Source organism: Trematomus bernacchii, unplaced genomic scaffold (assembly GCF_902827165.1).
Source record: "Trematomus bernacchii unplaced genomic scaffold, fTreBer1.1, whole genome shotgun sequence".
Classification (NCBI taxonomy): Eukaryota; Metazoa; Chordata; class Actinopteri; order Perciformes; family Nototheniidae; genus Trematomus; species Trematomus bernacchii.
The window spans coordinates 2,049,105-2,072,480 of record NW_022987801.1 but is presented as its reverse complement, the minus strand read 5'-3'; the positions used below and the strand labels follow the sequence as shown (position 1 = coordinate 2,072,480).

At 41.3% G+C, this 23,376-nt stretch overlaps 2 protein-coding genes across 2 annotated transcripts in view; both read left to right on the top strand.

Annotated features, from left to right (window-relative positions):
- Positions 1 to 18,588, top strand: part of LOC117498008 — a 74,963-nt gene extending 56,375 nt beyond the window's left edge. Inside the window, exons 23-28 of the mRNA XM_034150054.1 lie at positions 17,020 to 17,070; positions 17,322 to 17,337; positions 17,433 to 17,524; positions 17,629 to 17,679; positions 17,816 to 17,863; positions 18,199 to 18,588. Coding sequence (XP_034005945.1) covers positions 17,020 to 17,070; positions 17,322 to 17,337; positions 17,433 to 17,524; positions 17,629 to 17,679; positions 17,816 to 17,863; positions 18,199 to 18,206 — 266 coding nt within the window. The 3' untranslated portion in view covers positions 18,207 to 18,588. The remainder of the gene's footprint in view (positions 1 to 17,019; positions 17,071 to 17,321; positions 17,338 to 17,432; positions 17,525 to 17,628; positions 17,680 to 17,815; positions 17,864 to 18,198) is intronic.
- Positions 4,165 to 5,946, top strand: LOC117498064. Its single transcript, XM_034150125.1, has 4 exons — positions 4,165 to 4,293; positions 4,412 to 4,444; positions 4,596 to 4,856; positions 5,409 to 5,946. Exons 1-4 carry the CDS (start codon positions 4,257 to 4,259, stop codon positions 5,744 to 5,746), a joined length of 669 nt encoding a protein of 222 aa, XP_034006016.1. The 5' UTR covers positions 4,165 to 4,256; the 3' UTR covers positions 5,747 to 5,946.
- Positions 18,589 to 23,376: the final 4,788 nt, after the last annotated feature.

The following is a 23,376-nucleotide window of genomic DNA, read 5'->3' as shown; positions in this document are numbered from 1 at the left end:
ACTGCCCCCATAATAATAATCTAATAAATTAAGCAAATATCAAAGCAAACTATAAACATAAATACAAAAGTGTAAAACACAACAGAACTATATTCATAAATGCAAGTGTAAAAAATTGTTAACATGGATGGAGGCTAAAGTATCCACAGCATAAAATAATATGATTATGATGGTTTGTCTGAAAGACACAGCCTCAAGGTTCAAGGTTTTTTATTTTGTCATACGAACATAGCTAGTGTAGTTATGACAATGAACATCTTAGGTCACAGGCTCCTCCAACAGTGCAACACAATAACCCAGATCAACAGAAATATAGTGCAAGTAAATATTAAGCGCTGTGCACCGCTCTCTTTGTATAGGTGTTTTCTTTTGTTCTCTTCTCTTTGAAATATATAAGCAATGTGTTTGAGTCTAGCACAACGAGGGTATTACAATTGAGTAATTTTTCTACATGTATTTATCATGTATTCTTAATACCATTACAAAATATGTAATGCTATGTTTTAGAGGAGGACCTCAAGCTAGCAAACTCAATTTCAAACAGTATGCAGAGTTGTCCTGCTAAAGAGTTAAAATGTATTATTTAACCAAGTATTTATTCTCTTATTTGCTTTAATTGCAACAGATGATAAAGGTTTCACTGTGATAAGTATTCTCTTAAATCCATAAACCCCTGTACAGTGCTTTGTGGACGATGGTGTTTATGATATTTCTGACTGCAGAGGGATGCCTAGATGATGCCATCTTTCTGTGCGATCGCTGGTGGGTGCAATTATTTATCAACAAGCAATAAGATAAGACATGGCATTGATTCTGCTGGGCCAGTTGCCGTTCCTGCAGGGCCAGATCCTCTCCTCCTCGGTTTGTGCTGTTGATGCAGAGGACGTTGTTCGGAACTGTTCCTCCTCGCTAGTCCCAATGTAATCATCTAGAACAGAAACATGACTTGTAAATTCCACAAACTACTGCAGCACAATACTATAAATAGCAACAACAACTATAGAAAAGACAAACTGAACGTAAACAATGGCACATATGGTGTTAGCAAACAATAGCTCTCGCTAATGCTATCTGCCTAGCTAGCCTTCGGGGCTCCATCGGGGTTGTCGAACATAAATGTAAGGATAAAATAGACTTATTTGTTAGAAGTGAGCTTTAAAACAGATAGGGACACAAAGCAGGGACACAAAGCAGGGACACAAAGCTTTCAAGCAAATAACAGCGTTAGCAAAAACGTACCATGCAGACTCCAGTAACGCCGTTGGAGAGTCCAGTGTCTGTGTAGAGACCTCCTGAAAGACTTTGATATTGCGAGTTGTCCCGTCGAGCACCCGCTGGACCTTATCATCTGCAATATAATGGACGTCGTCACTTCCTCGACCGACCATGGTGTGCTTTTCTTTGCCATTGTTGTAGCTCCTCTGTTAACAAAAATGCTGTTTGTAAAAATGGATTATCTCGCGCGCAGATTGTGACGATTCTCTCCGACCAATCAGCAGCCGAGAGCGTTGACGTCACAAACTCAGCCCGGTTCTCTCGGCCCTGGCCCCACGATTTTATGAGGCCAGAAAAACTGAGAATTAGGACCAGCCGGCCGGTACTAGGCCAAGTGGAAACGCAACCACAAACGGGCCGCTGACGTCACAGCCCTCTTAAACCGGGCTGCGCGCTGTAGTGGAAACGCGCCATAAATCAGTGTTCCCAAAGCCCCGGTGTTCTGCAGTTTGTGTGGGCCTACTGTACTGTTGCACAGTTTATGCTGTAGAAACTATGTCCAGGACAAGGTGTTTGGAAGTTTTGGAGGATTCATAGCTAACCACACTGAAGTTATGGAGGTATTGATCAGTCTTCTCATATTTTTAAGCCTCAAATTGTCCTTCTCCCCCTCCCCCCTCCCCCCTCTAACATCACCAGAAGTCATGATTTAAGGGGTCTTTTCTCAAAAAAAATTACCGGGGGAGCATCCCCCCGGACCCCTCTAGTATTGTTTGATCACCATTTCCACAGCCCCACCTAAAATATTTTCCACCAGCCGCCACTGGTGTTTAACATGAAGTAATACAAATACTACATGCAATGGTTGAGATGCTTTTTTAGGTCAGCAGTGTCTAAATAAGGTACAGGAATCATCCTTTGATAAAAATGTTTAATCCTTCTAACAGGTGCCAGTAATGAACCAGAAGAGAGCCTTTACTCAAATGTGGCTGCAGGTAAAGTCAAGTACAAAACACTTTAATACATATACACATAAATATACTAAAAGCTTTTATTGTGTGCTGTGCTGCTTGTCAGATTCAGCAATGAGCAAATCCACCAAATAAAGCTTTTAGACTTTTTGTGCATTTCCATGTCTTTCTTATATACAGCATGTTGTTTTCCAGACATGTTTTGGTTTAGTGAAATGGCAAATGTAAATATTTTCACGCACAAATGAGTTGGCATTAACATACATTGTTTTATTCAAAAATAGTACCATGAGCAGAAAGTACCAAATATTAATAACTTATTTTGGTTTTCTTCCAGATCAATAAAGAAATCCTCATGGACCACCAATAGGTCAAACTAGATGTTCAGATTCAAAGGAACTGAAGCACACACCTTTTGTACAGTGTATTTGTTTTCTTTCAGATTTTTGGGACACGTTTTTTGTTTTGTATTAATACAAATAACTTGGATTATTTTACCATCTCATCTTTAATAATACAAATGTTCTATATTTTGTGAAGCAGATTAACCAAAAATAAATAAAAACATGATGGAATTTCTCATACGCTTATCACCAATAGAAAAACAACAACCCACAAGTATTATCTTTATTTCATGCTTTCAATGCAATCAAAGCAGTAAAGCCTGTCCAGGAGGAAAACAAGGCAGAAGATTTTATATTTTTCAAACATGTTATTGCCATTAAAATACAAAAATGGTAACCAAAACCCTTAATGAACTTAATATATAATATGTTTTCTGCTAGTACTTACACTTTATTATCTTGTATGATTGAAAAATGTGAATATACGTTACTTTGTTCCTACATTGTCCATGGATAAACATACAGTATTCTCTATGTAAAGAGATAGAAGAAGGGAATCTACTGACGCACTACAGCCAACATTAGTTTGTCCAATTTATGTAAGTATTTTACTGAGGATATTCTATTTTATTTTTTCTCCAGTCACTGTGCAGTTATATTTGAAGCTTTCTTTTTCGATATATGACCACAAGGTGGTGTCAAACTACTTTATCTCATACTTTACCTACTCTACACACATAGTCCTTCTAAAGTCTGGCACCAGGGTCTGATGTCATGTAAATGTAACTCCTAACTAATAACTAAACAATTGACTGCTTACGGTTCACTTCCTTAGCTTTGCAGTGATGCATGGAAGTGGAAACTTTCAATTTTGACTACCCACCACATTTAAAACTTCACAGCTACTGAAGTGTTGTGGTATTTATTAATTTTGATCATTATTGCATTAAGTCATCTATGTACAACTGTTGTGATACAATGTTGCCCCTATACAACAAATATTGTCTGTATTCAACTGATTGCTTCATTACTAATGATATAGATATGGAATTATGCAACCTTAAAGTAGATAGTCTATCTCGAGGAGGGGGCAGGACTTTGTCTCTCTTCACATTCACTTCTGGTAAAGAGACTATGAGAGACTTCCTGTGGGTGAGGTTGTTTCTAAACTTAAACTTGAATTCCTCCATAACACTCCAACACTGCAGTTCAACTATTTGGTTAAAGCTGTTAAAAACACATTTTGATATGAAATATTGGTGAGAATAGGATTATAAAGTGAGTATGACACATGCAATTTTATCACTTAATTTGTTCTAGAAAGAACACTTTTTGACTTCATGCAGCAGTCTTTAGAGAAGCATCAATAATTACTGACCATTTGTGAAGAAGCACGAGCCCACAGGATGATCTAATCTACATCAGTGAGGATATTTTAATACCGTATGTCTCTTCATCATTACAGGATACCTAAACCAAGGTGCATAAACATGTGCTGTGTTAAAAGCTGTTCAGTTTTGTGAGCTTTGTGTAAAAGGGAAGGAAGTCCAGACTGTACTTTTTAAAACAAGTAAAAAATAAATGTCCTTTTCCAATATTACATTGCATTTGTTTCTCTCTAGTTCCTGATTTCTCTTGATATGCTGCAGTTTCAATCTTTCTATTTACACAAAGTAGAAGAATTTCTCAGAAACAGAGGATCAGATTATCAGTGTTGGATGTGAAGATGGGACACACTTTGCTCTCTCTACTGGGGTTTTTCTGTAAGTACTTTTAATGTTTTAATTGCCATTGATACATCTCTATAAATAACCGAGGTTATGATATTTTTAATTTCTTTAATTCTAATAATGTCTGATGTAGTTTAAAAACATATTTCAGTGCTGAATTTACTTTACCGTGGACAAGCTCAAGGTAATTATACAATTTTCTAACTTTTTGTTGACTCATTTTAGACAAATCTACCTATGTAACTCTACAAATCACATCCGTTTGATCAATGTATAATACTTTTTTGAGAAAAAGAAAATACATTTTACTTTATGTATCTTGTGATGGTTTCTAGATGCTGTGCTGACCATTGAGCCAAACTGGACAACTTTTTTTACCGGAGAGTCTGTTACCTTCAAGTGTGACATTACAGGAGACAAAGACAGCGACTGGTCTTACTCAATCCTCAAGGATGGTCAAGAATTTCTCTCTTTCGGCCAACATGAGAGCTTTAATCTACACCCTCTAGCTTCAGGCTACAGTGGTGAATACCAATGCTTTTTTCTGCTCGGGGGATCAACAAAAAGAAGCAATAAAATCTATCTAACTGTATCAGGTAAGAGATCAAAGTAATACCACCATTACGAAGTTCAATAAAAGCATTTTTTATTTATTTATGAGCCACATTGATATGAACATCCAGTTTGGGCAAGTTCTAATATATAATCTGCAAATTATTTTAATGTTTTAACGTTTGAACAGCTCCACTGATGCTGTATAGGCAGGTGGTGTTTACTGTACAATCCTGTCCTTTGTGTTTTCACAAAATAATGAATTAAAATAAGAACAAAAAGACAGACAGGGATTATTTACATAAAGATAATATTTTACCAACAAACCTTGTTATACTTTATTACCTGTGACAAATGTATTGTTTTCACATTGACAGTATCTGACAGTAAGTCATTTATTATCGGTTGACTTTTGTTTGCTGTATATAAAAATAAATCAAAAAAATAGTATTTTGGTTGTTATATTTAAGTACAGTTCACACTTAAATTAGTTTTTTACATACTGTATGCAGAAAATATGTAGGATCCAAGGAGTGCATGTAACCCACCAATTATAAATCATAATGTTTTCATTCTCTGAAATCACTTTCCAACAGACAGACCTAAGCCTGTCCTCACTGTGTCTCCATCATGGCCGAGTCCTGGAGCCTCAGTAACTCTGAACTGCAGGGTTGATCATCCTTCTGCTGGCTGGAGCTTCTACTGGTATAAGGCTGTTCCCAAACTGTCAGACAACTCCTACAGCTATGAGCTGCTACCTGGCAGCAACAATGGGACTGAACAGGATCTCTTCATCATTGATGGACAAACACACACGGCAGGATATGTGTGCAGAGCAGGAAGAGGAGATCCAGTGTATTACAGTTGGTATAGTGAACATAAGTTTGTCTGGTCTGGAGGTCAGTATGTTCTTCATTTTTCTTTCTTTCTGTAGTTTGTACCACCATTAGGCCAACCAATGTCTTTATCAGAGTTTGTCTGGTCTGGAGGCATGTTGTTTTGACTTTTCCATTATTGCAAAATGGAATAAAGTGACTTATTTTGGGAACTTTTCTTTTACACCAGCATCATGTCATAGTTAAGTTTTCAAAACTATTCTCTAAAACAGAATGATGATCAATCAATTTATTTATATAGCCCAATATCACAAATGTTTGTCACATTTGTCTCAGTGGACTTCACAGTTTGTACAGAATATCAGTATGACAATATGACACCCTCTGTCCTTAGACCCTCACATCGTACAAGGAAAAACTTCCAGAGAAAAACCCCACAGTTTAAAGGGGAAAATGTTTTCCAGGTCGGATGCGTAAGACTAAAAACAAGGCTTTCAAAGGAGGTATAATTAAATGTTGGTTTAGTGTTGATAAGTACACTTGAGTCAAAGATTGCTGCAACTCCACCTCCTCGGCCTGTGCCTCGAGCAATATGAGTATTGATATGGCTGATGAATTTATTCCGCTTCTGGACTGGACTGAATTTGAACAAAAGTTAATCTCCTGACCCTCTTTTCATCCTGACACATCAATTGTTGTTCGCCATGGTTCAAACCTTAGACTTTGTAAATCCATAACGTAATAATATAAGGCTTCTACAATACATTGTAATTAGAAACCTTAACTGGTAAGTGTTTTCTTTATTTTTTTTTGGTTGGGAATATGTTTCAAGATATTTATCTGGTGGTTAAATGGTTTAAGACATAAACAATACATATATTTAAAAAATGTAGTGGTGTGAGATTGAGGCACTGGTTCCTTCAGTTTTGTTTTCCTCCTACTTTAGTTTGTTCCTGTTTGTTTTTTCAGGGTAAATTAAGTGGAAGTTTTGCTGTACCCATGCATTGTCTTTTTCAGTTTGCATGTTTTAAATGTCCCCTCTTTGTGTGTTTCAGATTTGAATTCAGCAGCTTCTCTCACAGTGAGTCCTGACAGTGTGCAGCACTTCACCAAAACGTCTGTGTCATTGAGCTGTGAGGGAAACTCCACTGAGTGGAGAGTGAGGAGGTTTTATGAATCTGACTACCTTCTTCCCTGTTCTATCTGGGGGACAAAGACTGGATCCACATGCACAATAACCAGAAGCTGGCTTAGTGGAGTGTTCTGGTGTGAGTCTGAAACAGGACAGTTCAGTAATGCAGTCAACATCACTAAAGATGGTGAGATTATTTAAAATATTTGTTTCTGAATTATTATATTGTTTTGAAACATGAAAGTGACATGCAAAGTGAGTTAAAACTTTAAAAAAAGGCTAATTTGCGAAGTCAATTCCAGGGTCACTCCTCTGAAAGATCAATGTTAATATTCTATGTGTTTCATTGTTTCTTACATCTACCTGTTTTCAGCTTCTGCCAGACTAGAGCAGTTGTACCTTAACGTATTAAATCTGCAAAATCTGATGTCTCTGATAAAGCCTTTATATTTTTTCAGATAATGATATTATCCTGGTGAGTCCTGTCCGTCCGGTGGCTGAGGGACTTCCTGTCACTCTTAGCTGCCAGTTAAAGAGAAAAACTGTTGAAAATGTGGATTTCTATAAAAATGACAAACTCATCCAGAACGATACCAGAAGGGAGCTGACCATCTCTGCAGTGTCAAAGTCAGATGAAGGCTTTTATAAATGTAAACGGAGAGATTCAGCACATGGTTGGACGTCACCAGAGAGTTGGTTTTCAGTAAAATGTGAGTATGATAAAAACAGGTTCCTCTTTTTGAGATGTGTTGCTGAGTCAGAGCTAAAAAAGACAGTTATTACTACATTCAAAGTTGTTTTAGTTTTCTCTGAATTATACAATTTAGTTTTTGTAAGACACATTTTTTTTTCCAGTTCTGTATTCAGTCTTAAAACATTCATATGACCATGATTACATGAGCAGCATTGGAAATATAAGATATGTGACCAGGGGTTTATAGTGTATTTTGTGAATTTGTTCCAATAAGTGTGTAAATATTTATGATTTATGTGTAAGTGCATTTGTATAGTTTTGTATATTCCATAGTTGTACATGTATGTGTCAATGTGTGAATATAGGTTTTTAATACATTTTTTAATTGTCATTGTTTATTTATCTTAGAGATTTCTGAGTCTTGGTCTGACCTTGAAGCTCTGTTCCTGTGAAGTGCTTTGAGGAAAGTGTTATATAAAATAATAATAATTAAGGTTATTTATATTAGCAGCTTCTCGGCCTGGAAAAGTCTCTCAATTTCCCGTCCTGTTGACTGTTGGGCTGCTTTGTGGAGTTTTACTGATAATTCTCCCTCTGCTGTTCCTGTATCGCTACAGAAAATCAAAAGGTCAGAACCTTTTCATCTGATATCAAATGAATTAAACTGTAATTACTCAAAATCACACATTTGCAATTCAAAAACAATGTAACTAAGTTTATCTTGTGTTCAACAGATTCAGTCTTCATCAGGTCGGTACACTCCTCTTTTATCTCATTTTGAACATTACAGCAGTTATATGTTAAATTCAATCCACTTCATCATCTTCATGTGTATGTCCCACAAGATCTCAGAGCACCAATCAGGGCCCTGCTACAGACCACATGATCAACCTGGATGATATTCAAAACATGCCAGAATATTCTACTCTCCTCCATGGTCAGCCCTTCTCCGGCTTAATCATATGATTTATTTTGAACTCTTATCCCTCTTAGGTGCCTTACAAACAATGGACGTCCACTCTCGGGAGCGTCGGAGTGGTGCGGTCACCCTAAGTGACAGACCTAAAGTATCCGGGATTCAGGCATCTTCCCTGGCTTGTACATTTTTGGTGATGCGCCCTGGAGGTATCAGACTATTTTAAACAACTTTTCCCCGCTTTTCAAACACTTATTCCGAGGTTTTAGCCAGTCATTTTGCACGAAATCATTTAACATTGACGGTCTCCTGAAAAAGCACATATTCTGTGCATTTTCAGGAGAGCGTCTATGTTAAATGATTTCGTGCAAAATGACTGTCTAAAACTCTCTTCCAGACATTTAAAAATACTTTCCCCGACCATTTAAACATTATTTCTGGCTTGTAAAGTGCAGTTATGCGCCCTGGAGATATTGCACTATTTACAAAATGTAGCACTCTGTTTATTTCACACCTCCAGGAGAGACCAGGGGGAAATCACCTCTCTCTGCCCCCTCACAGAGCCCCAAGGACGGACTAATTACCTCCAGCATGTCCCCATAACAGTGGGACTCTGTTTCTTTCACAGCTCCAGCAGAGACCAGGGGGAAATCACCTCTCTCTGCCCGCTCACAGAGCCCCAAGGACGGACTAATTACCTCCAGCATGGGCCCCTAACAGTGGGACTCTGCACCTCCAGCAGAGACCAGGGGGAAATCACCTCTTTTTGCCCGCTCACAGAGCACCGAAGGACGGACTAGAGACCTCCAGCACCAGTCCCTAACAGGGGGACTCTGTTTATTTCACACCTCCAGGGCGGAGACCGGGAAAATCACCTCTCTCTGCCCGCTCACAGAGCCCCAAGGACGGACTAATTACCTCCAGCATGGGCCCCTAACAGTGGGACTCTGCACCTCCAGCAGAGACCAGGGGGAAATCACCTCTCTCTGCCCCCTCACAGAGCCCCAAGGACGGACTAATTACCTCCAGCATGTCCCCATAACAGTGGGACTCTGTTTCTTTCACAGCTCCAGCAGAGACCAGGGGAAAATCACCTCTCTCTGCCCCCTCACAGAGCCCCAAGGACGGACTAATTACCTCCAGCATGTCCCCATAACAGTGGGACTCTGTTTCTTTCACAGCTCCAGCAGAGACCAGGGGGAAATCACCTCTCTCTGCCCGCTCACAGAGCCCCAAGGACGGACTAATTACCTCCAGCATGGGCCCCTAACAGTGGGACTCTGCACCTCCAGCAGAGACCAGGGGGAAATCACCTCTTTTTGCCCGCTCACAGAGCACCGAAGGACGGACTAGAGACCTCCAGCACCAGTCCCTAACAGGGGGACTCTGTTTATTTCACACCTCCAGGGCGGAGACCGGGAAAATCACCTCTCATTGCCCGCTCACAGAGCCCCGAAGGACGGACTAATTACCTCCAGCATGGGCCCCTAACAGTGGGACTCTGCACCTCCAGCAGAGACCAGGGGGAAATCACCTCTTTTTGCCCGCTCACAGAGCCCCAAGGACGGACTAATTACCTCCAGCATGGGCCCCTAACAGTGGGACCTCCATAACCTTGCACACCCTGAGTCCCCGGGCCCCCACAGTTAAGCACTCCCCCACGGACTAAACACAGGTATTCACACCCACCAGAACCTCGTGCCCCTGGTGACCTTACAAGGGGGTGGTTTTATGGTGCTTCTGTGTCCGCCCATCAGCATCCATATTCGGCCTTCTTCACGGCATCACCCCCCCTTCTGTGGAGGGTATTCTCGTGCCCCTGGTGACCTTACAAGGGGGTGGTTTTATGGTGCTTCTGTGTCCGCCCATCAGCATCCATATTCGGCCTTCTTCACGGCATCACCCCCCCTTCTGGGCTGGAGGGTATTCTCGTGCCCCTGGTGACCTTACAAGGGGGTGGTTTTATGGTGCTTCTGTGTCCGCCCATCAGCATCCATATTCGGCCTTCTTCACGGCATCACCCCCCCTTCTGGGCTGGAGGTTCAAACACTTTAACTTTTGTTCACCCTCCTCTGGCTTACACCTCCTCCGCCAACACTTGAGCGCTCATCACAGGGTTCAGCACCAAGGAGAGTGCCTCCCCGGTGCTGATGGAAAGTGGCACTTTTTCTGCCCCTGGTAACCATCAAGGTTATTGTTTTTTTTTTTTTTTTTATTTTATTTGAACAAAAAACACAGTTGACAGTACAGAGAGGCTAAAACATAAACTATTTACACGTACTACTGCTACTATAACAGTACTACTAAATTTCTTAACCTACGTTTTAAAGTGCAGTTATGCGCCCTGGAGGTGTTGCACTATTAACAAAATGTATGCCCAGGATTCTGGCACCTTTCCTGGCTTGTAAAGTGCAGTTATGCGCCCTGGAGATATTGTACTATTTACAAAATGTATACACAGGATTATAATAATAATTATATACACGGTATACATATTCACAATGTTTAGCGGGATTCAGGGGACCAAATTAGGCGTCTAATTCTTACGGTGCACCAGGGCAAACAGGTTGAGTCCACGGCCCCTGCCCCATCATCAGGAGTGTCAACCAGCCCCGGTCCCGACTTCATTGGCCTCTTTCCCTCCCGCTTCCGCTTCCGCTGCTGCTGCCGCTCCAATGACCCATCAGGTGAAGATGATAGAGCTGTACTGTTATAGCAGCCCTCTTCGGAGGTCTCCCCATCTGACAGCGGTAGACATCCTTCTGATGATGATGCAGCTGCTGCCGCATCTGATGACGCCCTGAACATGGAGCGGATTCTCAATGCCTCCTTTATACCTGGCGCATTCGCGTAGAACCGGTCCGCCGTGGTTACGTCGTGACACATAAACCTGGCGAGAATCGACCGGCTTTCTGGATCTTGGTGATGCTTGATATTGTCAGCCAGGGCAGTGCGCAGGATTGTGAAGGTGACGGCTGTTTCTAGCCCAGCATCAGCCCATGCCCTCTTCAAGTGAGCGTTCAGGTTCTTGGAGGCCCGATTCCCCCTTGTGAAAAGGAAGAATTCATTCTGAGGACCCAGCAATGCCTCTTTAATCCCCATCCACCGCATGACCCAGCTAAACTCCTCTACTGTAAGCGCCAGCTGTGCTTCGCCATATGTCTTGGCCGTCTTGTGATCCTGCACATGGATGATGTAGCCCTCAGCAGTTCCCCTTATGGCTGCCTCTAAGACCTCACTGTTTTTCATGTTTGCGTACACGCCCGTACGGTGGCCATACAGGAGGCTCCAATGGAGGGTGAGATAGCCATAGAGAAGCTTCTGGGTGGTTGAGGTCGGCGTGCCGGCCATCAGGTCGAGGAGCTCCGGGATGCGCTTCTCAGCGGCCGACATGGCGGCGAGAAGCTCCGCCTGGCTCGGCAGACGATCCAGTTTGTTCCTCTTCACCTTAAACTGATGTAGAGTGACTGCCTTATTCAAGTGTTTCATGTTGGCTTTCACCTCTCTCATTATGTGGGTCATATCAGACTGGGTGAGCTTGCACCCCCGGGGCTTTGACTCAGACATGTACCCCATGAACTGGTGCACATTCTTCAGGAAGAACTCTGATGTTGTGACTGCCCGGCCCGGCTTTACAATATACTCGCTCCAGCCACGGATCATCTTCATGTTTCTTAGGAACAGCCAGTCTGACAGGCGGTTAACACCATGGGCCATGTATACTATGAAGTTCTTTATCCGGCTGATCTTCGACACAACATTGTCTTTCTGTTTTACTGTCGGAGCGACACCCAAACAGTGATCCAAGTATGTCTGAAGGTACGCCTCCATGCTTCTAGGCAACGTGATTTCACGCATGGTATTCCCCCGTCCACACCCAGTGGACCAGTAATTTGAGGGAGAGGGCAAGTCATTAGCCAGCTTAGAGGCACGGGTCTTCCGGCATACAGGGGTCTCGCTACCGGAGGCTACTGCAAACATGACAGTTTCCACCGGGGTCTTCACAGGGGTCTCGCTACCGGAGGCTACTGCAAACATGACAGTTTCCACCGGGGTCTTCACAGGGGTCTCGCTACCGGAGGCTACTGCAAACATGACAGTTTCCACCGGGGTCTTCACAGGGGTCTCGCTACCGGAGGCTACTGCAAACATGACAGTTTCCACCGGGGTCTTCACAGGGGTCTCGCTACCGGAGGCTACTGCAAACATGACAGTTTCCACCGGGGTCTTCACAGGGGTCTCGCTACCGGAGGCTACTGCAAACATGACAGTCTTCACCGGGGTCTTCACAGGGGTCTCGCTACTGGAGGCTACTGCAAACATGACAGTCTTCACCGGGCTCTTCTCAGGGGTCTCGCTACCGGAGGAAACTGGTAATATGACAGTCTTCACTGGGCTCTTCACAGGGTTCTTGACCGGTCTCTTTCCACCGGAGGCTACTGCAAGCATGACAGTCTTCATTGGGCTCTTCACAGGGTTCTTGACCGGTCTCTTCCCACCGGAGGCTACTGCAAGCATGACAGTCTTCACCGGGCTCCTCACAGGGGTCTCGCTACCGGAGGTTACTGGGGACTGCATGACAGTCTTCACCGGGCTCTTCACAGGGGTATTGCTGCCTGAGGCTACTGTGTTTATGCCGGAGGTATTTGGGATTGCCAGGCCCTTAAATCGTATACATTCGTCCTCTTCCTCAAGAACAGCAGCACTCTGCTTCCTGGGTTTTAGCTCCTTTTTCAGCCTGGAGCGCAGGGTCTTCACCTCATCATTGAGGGCATCCTTCTGAGCCCTCAATGCCACATTTTCCAGCATCACCTGCCTGCAGTCCTCGTTGTCACACTCGGTATGTGGGGAGAAGGGTGGAGGGTGCCCGGGGTATTCCTCCTCATTGTCTATATCCAATGATGTAGCCATTCCAATGATGGGGTTAGTCTCACGGAGGTCATGGAGCAACTGCAGTGCCACACTATGCTTCAGCCTTGCCATGACCTGATGTGCCTTATGTCGGGACAACTCAGGGTGGTCATGTTTTACATGACGGTCCAGTCTCTTCCCAGCGTACGAACACCCAGCGATGGGACAGGGTTTGGTCCGAACATTTATCCTTCCACTGGCTATTTTCAGGAGGATTCCCCTCTCCTCCAAGTTCCGCACTGCATGCTTGTGCTTAAGGTGTTTGTTCAATGCCAGATAGAAGAGTCTGCACACCGGGCATTCAGATGACATCCTTCCTGAAACACACATAATGATTTTGATCAAAATTATGTTATAGTTCTCCGTTTATATGCGTTAGCGTGAGCGGTGGTTGCGACACTGGGTCCGATGCATCAATTCATGGTGCATGGACGAAGGGAAGTATTGGGTTACCACCGGGTCAGATGGTCCCACTTCCGCACCAACGCGGGGCTGGTGATGGCAACATTGGGTCCGATGCATCAATACATGGTGCCCCGACCATGAGAGGGTTTGGGGTACCCCGGAACCAGGCACCACCCCAGCAGGAAACGGGTTGTATGGTCAAAGGAGGAAAGAGTGATAGAACCGGGGTAAAGCAAAGAAAGTGTCCGACAATAGTGACTTGTGAGGCGGCCAGAGAGTCTGTCATATCTCGGTCCTATCCTCCAGGCAACGCTGTGGCCAAAACTGGGCTAAAAACTAAAAAAACTAAAAAATATTTCATCCAGGGAAATTTGGGTGAAAATGAAAAAAAAGTACCCCAAAATAGTCCTTCATTAGCCAGCAGCAGTCCCCTGTCGACTCATGTGACATTCCTCCAGGGTTACATAGAACCAGGGTGTGGGCTCCGAGCCATCTCCGAGACATCTCTAGTCCGTGTTGATAATGGGGGAAATGTACCCCAAAATAGTCCTTCATTAGCCAGCAGCAGTCCCCTGTCGACTCATGTGACATTCCTCCAGGGTTACATAGAACCAGGGTGTGGGCTCCAAGCCATCTCCGAGACATCTCTAGTCCGTGTTGATAATGGGGGAAATGTACCCCAAAATAGTCCTTCATTAGCCAGCAGCAGTCCCCTGTCGACTCATGTGACATTCCTCCAGGGTTACATAGAACCAGGGTGTGGGCTCCGAGCCATCTCCGAGACATCTCTAGTCCGTGTTGATAATGGGGGAAATGTACCCCAAAATAGTGCATCATGACTCAGCAATCATCACACTCAACTTTGGTGAGAACCGGGCAAAGGGGTCAAAATCCGTCAATGTGGGGGGTGAAACGGCTGTACGCGAGCCCTGGGGGGGGCACCCGGGACCGGGCAGTGCCCCCGGCAGAAGGAACCGGGTCAAACGGGCCAAAACAGGAAAAAAAATAAAAATAAAAAGAACCAGGCAAAAGGGGGGAAAATGGGAAAAAAGTGTCCGAAAATAGTGCCTCATGACCCCGCAGGAGTCCCCCGCGGACTCCCCTGACATTCCTCCATGGTCGAAATCATCCAACTCAACTTTGGTGAGAACCGGGAAAAGGGGTCAAAATGTAAAAATTGTACCCCAAAATAGTGCCTCATGACCCCGCAGGAGTCCCCCGCGGACTCCCCTGACATTCCTCCATGGTCGAAATCATCCAACTCAACTTTGGTGATAACCGGGCAAAGGGGTCAAAATGTAAAAATTATACCCCAAAATAGTGCCTCAAAATCGGGTAGAGTCACCTGGAAAGTGCCCTCGCATTCCTCCATGGCTCAAAATGTCGAACTTAAACTATTTGGAGAACCAGAGAAATGTAAAAAATACGCCCCAAAATAGTGTCTCAAAATCGGGTAGAGTCACCTGCAAAGTGCCCTCGCATTCCTCCATGGCTCAAAATGTCGAACTTAAACTATTTGGAGAACCAGAGAAATGTAAAAAATACGTCCCAAAATAGTGTCTCATAATCGGGTAGAGTCACCTGCAAAGTGCCCTCGCATTCCTCCATGTCAAACTTTAAGTATTGAGAGAACCAGGCTGGGGGGTCCTTGCGCCACAAAATTAGGCCCACTCAAAGTGCTTGGTGAGCGGATACATTCTTCCATGATTTGCAACAGCCGTTATTTTTCTGAGTGCACCCAAAAACTGGGTTTCCGATTTCGTGCAGACGGTAGTTTGAAAAGTATGGATGAATCTTTTTAACAGAGAAGTGGAAATGAAGCCCAGGGACTTTTTCCCCTTCTCCGTTGTACCAACCATCGGAGAAGGGGAAAAATCGGCCTGAAGCGCCAATAGTCTGGCCCCTTCTCCCGTTGGCACTCTGTCATTTTTTGACAATTTTTCAAAACTTCATTTTTGATTATTTTAAGTTATGATTAAGCGTTTTCTTCAATTTTTTTTGCTTTCCACGGGTGGGGGCGCCTGGCAGGCCGCCTATGAGCACCCAAATTCGGCCTGGATCATCCAGGATTTGTGGGCTAAGCTCCATAAACTGACTAAATCACCCAGAGAGGTCACCTTTCTAGCCCAAATATATATAATACAAATACATTTAAATAGTAAAAGGTGCACTTGTGCTCTGCATTACCCGGAATTTTATTTTCATAGCCCCATGATAGTGATTAAAAATCATTTTCATGGGAAAAAGTGTTAAAACGCCTGATTAAATTATATGCAGGACCCCAGTGAGCTCCAGACTATGTGCATTGTGTTGGGGAACCATATAAATGATAGAATAAATGCATTTAAATGCAAAAATAATGATTTTAAATCATTTTAGGGGGACAATTGTGGAGAGGAGCCTGAAAATGACTCTGCAGCAGGCTGCCTATGAGCACCCAAATTCGGCCTTCTTCACGGAACCACGACCCCTTCTGTGGAGGGTATTCTCGTGCCCCTGGTGAGCACACAATGACCCAGGAAAGAGTCTTCAAAACACAGGTAAAACTGTGTTAAACAGTGGGGTAACATGTTTGAAATGACAGCACACTGCTGCTTGTTGGCAGCCTGACTCACTTGACTTGTCTCACACACACCCAGGGGGGGAGAAAGAGGACACATTGACCCAGGAAAGAGTCTTCAAAACACAGGTAAAACTGTGTTAAACAGTGGGGTAACATGTTTGAAATGACAGCACACTGCTGCTTTTTGGCAGCCTGACTCACTTGACTTGTCTCACACACACCCAGGGGGGGAGAAAGAGGACACATTGACCCAGGAAAGAGTCTTCAAAACACAGGTAAAACTGTGTTAAACAGTGGGGTAACATGTTTGAAATGACAGCACACTGCTGCTGGTTGGCAGGCTGACTCACTTGACTTGTCTCACACACACCCAGGGGGGGGAGAAAGAGGACACATTGACCCAGGAAAGAGTCTTCAAAACACAGGTAAAACTGTGTTAAACAGTGGGGTAACATGTTTGAAATGACAGCACACTGCTGCTTGTTGGCAGGTAAACATTGTTTAATTGTTTAAGTGTTTTTAAATGTATGGAACAGTGTTTTGTCTCTTTCAAAACTCTCCCGTCATTGGCCGGATACATGGGGACGATTTTATATTCACTATGACCGTTACTATTCCAGTGAGACGAAGTACGTCCGGTGACGGGAGTGATCCCATGTTAATTTTGTCCAAAAACCAGAGCATTCCCTTATCCTTAATTGTGGTTAAAATGATTGTTATGACCATGGCTTGATTTTCACTTCTCTGTAGGTGATCGTTGTCTCTATGAAACAATCGGAGGGCCTGTAGAAGCTGGAAATGGTAGAGTATTTAATTTGTGTTTAACATGGAGTAATACAAATACTACATGCAATTGTTGAGATGCTTTTGTAGGCCAGCAGTCTCTAAATAAATTACAGGAATTATCCTTTGATAAAAAAATGTAATCCTCCTTACAGCTGCCAGTAATAAACCAGAAGAGAGCCTATAATTACTCAAAATCACACATTATATGTACCGGAAACATTTGCAATTCAAAAACAATGTAACTACGTTTTTCTTGTATTCAACAGATTCAGTCTTCATCAGGTCGGTACAACCCTCTTTTATCTCATTTTGAACTTTACAGCAGTTATATGTTAAATTCAATCCACTTCATTATCTTCATATGTATGTCCCACAAGATCTCAGAGCACCAATCAGGGCCCTGCTACAGACCACATGATCAACCAGGATGAAATTAAAAACATGCCACAATATTCTACTCTTCTCCATGGTCAGCCCTTCTCCAGCTTAATAATATGATTTATTTTTACCTCTTAGCCTTAATTATGATTAGAATGATTGGTGTAACCATGGTTGATTTTCACTTCTCTGTAGGTGATCGTTGTCTCTATGAAACAATCGGAGGGTCTGTAGAAGCTGGAAATGGTACATTATTTCATTTGTGTTTAACATGGAGTAATACAAATACTACATGCAATGGTTGAGATGCTTTTGTAGGCCAGCAGTGTCTAAATAAAGTACAGGAATGGTCCTTTGATAATGTGTTTAATCCTTCTAACAGGTGCCAGTAATGAACCAGAAGAGAGCCTTTACATAAACGTGGCTGCAGGTAAAGTCAAGTACAAAACACTTTAATACATATACTTATGAATATACTAGAAGCTTTTATTATGTGCTGTGCTGCTTGCCAGTTTCAGCAATGATCAAATCCACCAAATAAAGCTTTTACACTGTTTGTGCATTTTCATGTCTTTCTTATATACAGCATGTTGTTTTCCAGACATGTTTTGGTTTAAAGAAACATTACTTAAAACATCGTAACTAATGAATGGCAAACGTACATAGTTTCACACACAAATGAGTTGGCATTAACATACATTGTTATATTCAAAAACATGAGCAGAAATTACCCAATGACAATAATTTATTTTGGTTTTCTTCCAGATCAATAAAGACATCCTCATGGACAGAACCAATGGAACGGATAAAAACATGAAAAACAACATCCTTGTTTCAGCAATTGAGTGTATTTGCTGCTTTTGTGGAAATAGCGCAGTGCCTTTTTTTTAATAAAGACTGTTATAGGAACATGCTGAATGCTTTGCAATTCAACTGTATACTTACTTTCTGTGTACTTATATTTAGTGTAAAACATTGTACTACAACATCATTTGTTACATGTCTGATTCAGATCATGTGGCTCTAACCTTGTTGTACATTTGGTGATATTAGAGCGAGATACTAATATATGCAGTATGGACACATGCTTTAGCACTGTAGATGCACACAGTGGACACACAAATATATTATTAATAAAACCCAAATGCAATTATACCTGCATGTACTGTTCAGTGAATGATTCTTACTAGATGCTACCACAGGGTGCCAACACATTATCTAATGCCTTTAATTTACATGCTGACGTAGTCTCTTCCAAAAGCCAAAACATCTGAAGTCACAGCGCCACCAATAGGTCAAACTAGATGTTCAGATCCAAAGGAACTGAAGCACACACCTTTTGTACAGTGTATTTGTTTTCTTTCAGATTGTTGGGCACGTTTTTTGTTTTGTATTAATAAAAATAACTTGAATTATTTTATTATCTCATCTTTAATAATACAAACATTCTGTATTTTCTGAAGCAGATTATCCAATATAATTAAAAACATGATGGAATTTCTCACTAATAGAAAAACAACAACCCACAAGTATTATCTTTATTTCGTGCTTTCAATGCAATCAAAGCAGTAAAGCCTGTCCAGGCAGAAAACAAGGCAGAACATTCTATATTTTTCAAACATATTATTGTCATTCAAATAAAAAAATGGTAACCAAAACCCTTAATGCACTTAATATATAATATGTTTCTTACTAGTACTTACACTTTATTATCTTGTATGATGTCAAAATGTGAATATATGGTACTTTGTTCATATCCATGGGTAAACATACAGTATTCTCTATGTAAAGAGATAGAAGAAGGGAATCTACTGACACACTACAGCCAACATTAATTTGTCCAATTTATGTAAGTATTTTACTGAGGATATTTTATTAAAATGTTTCTCCAGTCACTGAGCAGTTATAATAGAACATGTATTTCAATATATGACCACAAGGTGGTGTCAAACTACTTTATCTGATACTTTACCTACTCTACACACATAGTCCTTCTGAAGTCTGGCAGCAGGGTCTGATGTCATGTAAATGTAACTCCTAACTAATAACTAAACAAATGACTGCTTACGGTTCACTTCCTTAGCTTTGCACTGATGCATGGAAGTGGAAGCTTTCAATTTTGACTACCCACCACATTTAAAACTTCACAGCTACTGAAGTGTTGTGGTATTTATTTATTTTGTATCCTTATTGCATTAAGTCATCTATGTACTGTACAACTGTTGTGATACAGTTTTGCGCGTAGGACTTTGTCTCTCTTCACATTCACTTCTGGTAAAGAGACTATGTGAGACTTCCTGTGGGTGAGGTTGTTTCTAAACTTAAACTTGATTTCCTACATAACACTCCAGCACTGCAGTTCAACTATTTGGTTAAAGCTGTTACACACATTTTCATATGAAATATTCTGCAAGGGGGATCAACAAAAAGAAGCAATACAATCTATCTAACTGTATCAGGTAAGTGATCAAAGTAATATCACCATGACCAAGTGCAATAAAAGCATTTTCTATTCATTTATGAGAACAGCTCCACTGATGCTGTATACAATCATGTGCTTTGTGTTATCACAAAATCAAGAGTATTAAAAGAAGAACAAAAAGACTGACAGGGATCAGCTTCTTATATCAAATCATTTACATAAAGATAATACTTCACCAACAAACCTTGTTATACTTTATAACCTGTGACACATGGATCGTTTTCACATTGACAGCATCTGACAGTAAGTCATTTATCATCAGTTGACTTTTTGTTACTGTGTATAAACAAAATAACTAATAACTAGTATTTTGGTTGTTATATTTAAGTACAGCTCACACTTACATTTGTTTTTTACATACTGTATGCAAGAAATATGTACAGTAGGATCCAAGGAGTGTATGCTATCCACAAATTATAAATCATAACATTATATTTAAATCACTGTCCAACAGAAAGACCTCTGCCTGTCCTCACTGTGTCTCCATCATGGCCGAGTCCTGGAGCCTCAGTAACTCTGAACTGCAGTGTTGATCATCCTTCTGCTGGCTGGAGCTTCTACTGGTATAAGGCTGTTCCCCAAAAGTCAGACTACTCCTACAGCTATGATTTGCTACCTGGCAGCGAGAATGGGACTGAACAGGATCTCTTCATCATTGATGGACAAACACACACAGCAGGATATTACTGCAGAGCAGGAAGAGGAGATCCAGTGTTTTACAGTTGGCACAGCAAACCTAAGTTCGTCTGGTCTGGAGGTCAGTATGTTCTTCCTTTTTCTTTCTTTCTTTAGTTTGCATCACTATTAGGCCAAAACATGTCTTAATCAAAGTTTGTCTAGTCTGGAGGCATGTTGTTTTGACTTTTCCATTATTGCAAATTGGAATAAAGTCACTTATTTTGGGAACTTTATTTTACACCAGCATCAGGTCATAGTTCAGTTTTCAATTTGTTTCTCTAAAACAGAATGATGATTGACTGATTCAGCTTCTGGACTTGACTGAATTTTAAGATAAGATCATTTTCTGACAGTTGTCTTTCCTCCTACTTTAGTTTATTTGCCCCCTCCCAACTTTTAAATGGACCACTTTATTTTGATATTGTGTCAATCGGAATCACTGTTTTTTACATATAACATAAAACCAACAACACCAATTATTTACTTTCAACAAATACAATATATGCATGGATTTTGATGGACATTCCTTTTTAAGGCTTGTTTAAGTGTAAAACATTGTACTACAACATTATTTGTTACATGTCTGATTCAGATCATGTGGCTCTAACCTTGTTGTACATTTGGTGATATTAGAGCCAGATACTAATATATGCAGTATGGACACATGCTTTAGCACTGTAGATGCACACAGTGGACACAAAATCTAATGCCTTTAATTTATCTGCAGAAGTATTCTCTTGCAAAAGCCAAAACATCTGAAGTCACAGCGCCACCAATAGGTCAAACAAGATGTTCAGATTCAAAGGAACTGAAGCACACACCTTTTGTACAGTGTATTTGTTTTCTTTCAGATTCTTGGGGCAAGTTTTTTGTTTTTTATTAATAAAAATAATGGATTATTTTATTATCTCATCTTTAATAATACAAACGTTCTGTATTTTGTGAAGCAGATTATCCAATATAATTAAAACGTGATGGAATTTCTCACCAATAGAAAAACAACAACCCACAAGTATTGTCTTTATTTCATGCTTTCAATGCAATCAAAGCAGTAAAGCCTGTCCAGGAAGAAAACAAGGCAGAACATTTTATATTTTTGATTATACTATTGTCATAAAATAAAAAAATGGTAACCAAAACCCTTTATGCACTTAAAATATAATATGTTTTCTGCTAGTACTTACACTTTATTATCTTGTATGATCTCAAAATGTGAATATATGGTACTTTGTTCCTACATTGTCCATGGGTAAACATACAGTATTCTCTGTGTAGAGAGATAGAAGAAGAGAATCTTCTGACGCACTACAGCCAACATTAGTTTGTCCAATTTATTTAAGTATGTTTTATTGAGAATATTCAATTACATTTTTTCTCCAGTCACTGTGCAGTTATATTTGAAGCTTTCTTTCGATATATGACCACAAGGTGGTGTCAAACTACTTTATCTGATACTTTACCTACTCTCCACAAATAGTCCTTCTGAACTCTGGCAGCAGGGTCTGATGTAATGTAAATGTAACTCTCTATCTAATAACTAAACATTTAAAACTTCACAACTACTCAAGTGTTGTGGTATTTATTTATTTCGATCATCATTATGGCATTAAGTGATTTTTGTACAACTGTTGAGATACAATGTTGTGCCTAGACAACAAATATTTTCCGTATTCAACTGATTGCTTCATTACTAATGATATGGAGTTATGCCCCCTTAAAGTAGATCGAGTCTATCTCGAGGAGGGGGCAGGACTCACTTCTGGTAAAGAGACTATGAGAGACTTCCTATGGGTGAGGTTGTTTCCAGTGGTGTAGTGGGGATTTTTTTACTGGGTGGACGGGGTGCAGGGGAGACACTACGGACGTGCTCGTGAACTGTCAAGGGGGGGGGGTGGGGGTACACTGTGGGCCTCTGTGGACCTCTGTCGCCTGTCATCGCAACTTACTTGATGCCGTTTAAAAAATATAATAATAAAGGGCGGTGCCGGCCACTGTCACTCAAATGCGGGACATAGTCTCAATTTGTGGGACGCGGGACAAATTATAAAATTGCTGTGTGTGCAGTCCCGCACAAAGCGGGACACCTGGTCACCCTACACACACACACATGGTGCTGCCCACACACACACATGCTTCAAATCAAGTACTGTGAAATGTATTATGTTTTCGTCATTATTACAACAAATACACACTTGCAACTGATAACGCTGGCAATGATTTTATATTTATTAGACTATTAAAAAAAAAACATGCTTCAAAAAAGTAGGGGCTCCAAATAAGTGGGGGGACGGCGATCACCCGCGTCCAACTCGCTACACCTGGTTGTTTCTAAACTTAAACTTGAATTTCTCCAGAACACTCCAACACTGCAGTTCAACTATTTGGGTAAAACTGTTCCACACACATTTTCATATGAAATATTGGTGAGAAGGCCCATGGATTATAAAGTGAGTATGACACCTGCAATTGTATCTACTTTTTTTGTTGTTATTGAGATTCATGCAGCAGTCTTTATAGCAGCATCAATAATTACTAACCATTTGTGCAGAAGCACAAGCCTACAGGATGATCTTATATCTGTCAGGAAGGATATTGTAATACCTTATCTCTCTTCATCTTAAAACGATACCTAAACCAAGGTGCAAAAAAATGTGCTGTGTTAAAAGCTGTTCAGTGTGAGCTTTGTGTAAAAGGGAAGGAAGCCCAGACTACTTTTTAAAATGAAATCAACTTCCGTTTCCATTATGACATTGCATTTGTTTCGCTATAGTTCCTGATTTTTC

Coding starts and splice junctions, on each gene's coding strand:
- LOC117498064 (XM_034150125.1), top strand. CDS start 4,257: ATGGGACACACTTTGCTCTCTCTACTGGGGTTTTTCT. Junction 4,294..4,411: donor CTCTCTACTGGGGTTTTTCT/GTAAGTACTTTT, acceptor AACATATTTCAG/TGCTGAATTTACTTTACCGT. Junction 4,857..5,408: donor AATCTATCTAACTGTATCAG/GTAAGAGATCAA, acceptor ACTTTCCAACAG/ACAGACCTAAGCCTGTCCTC.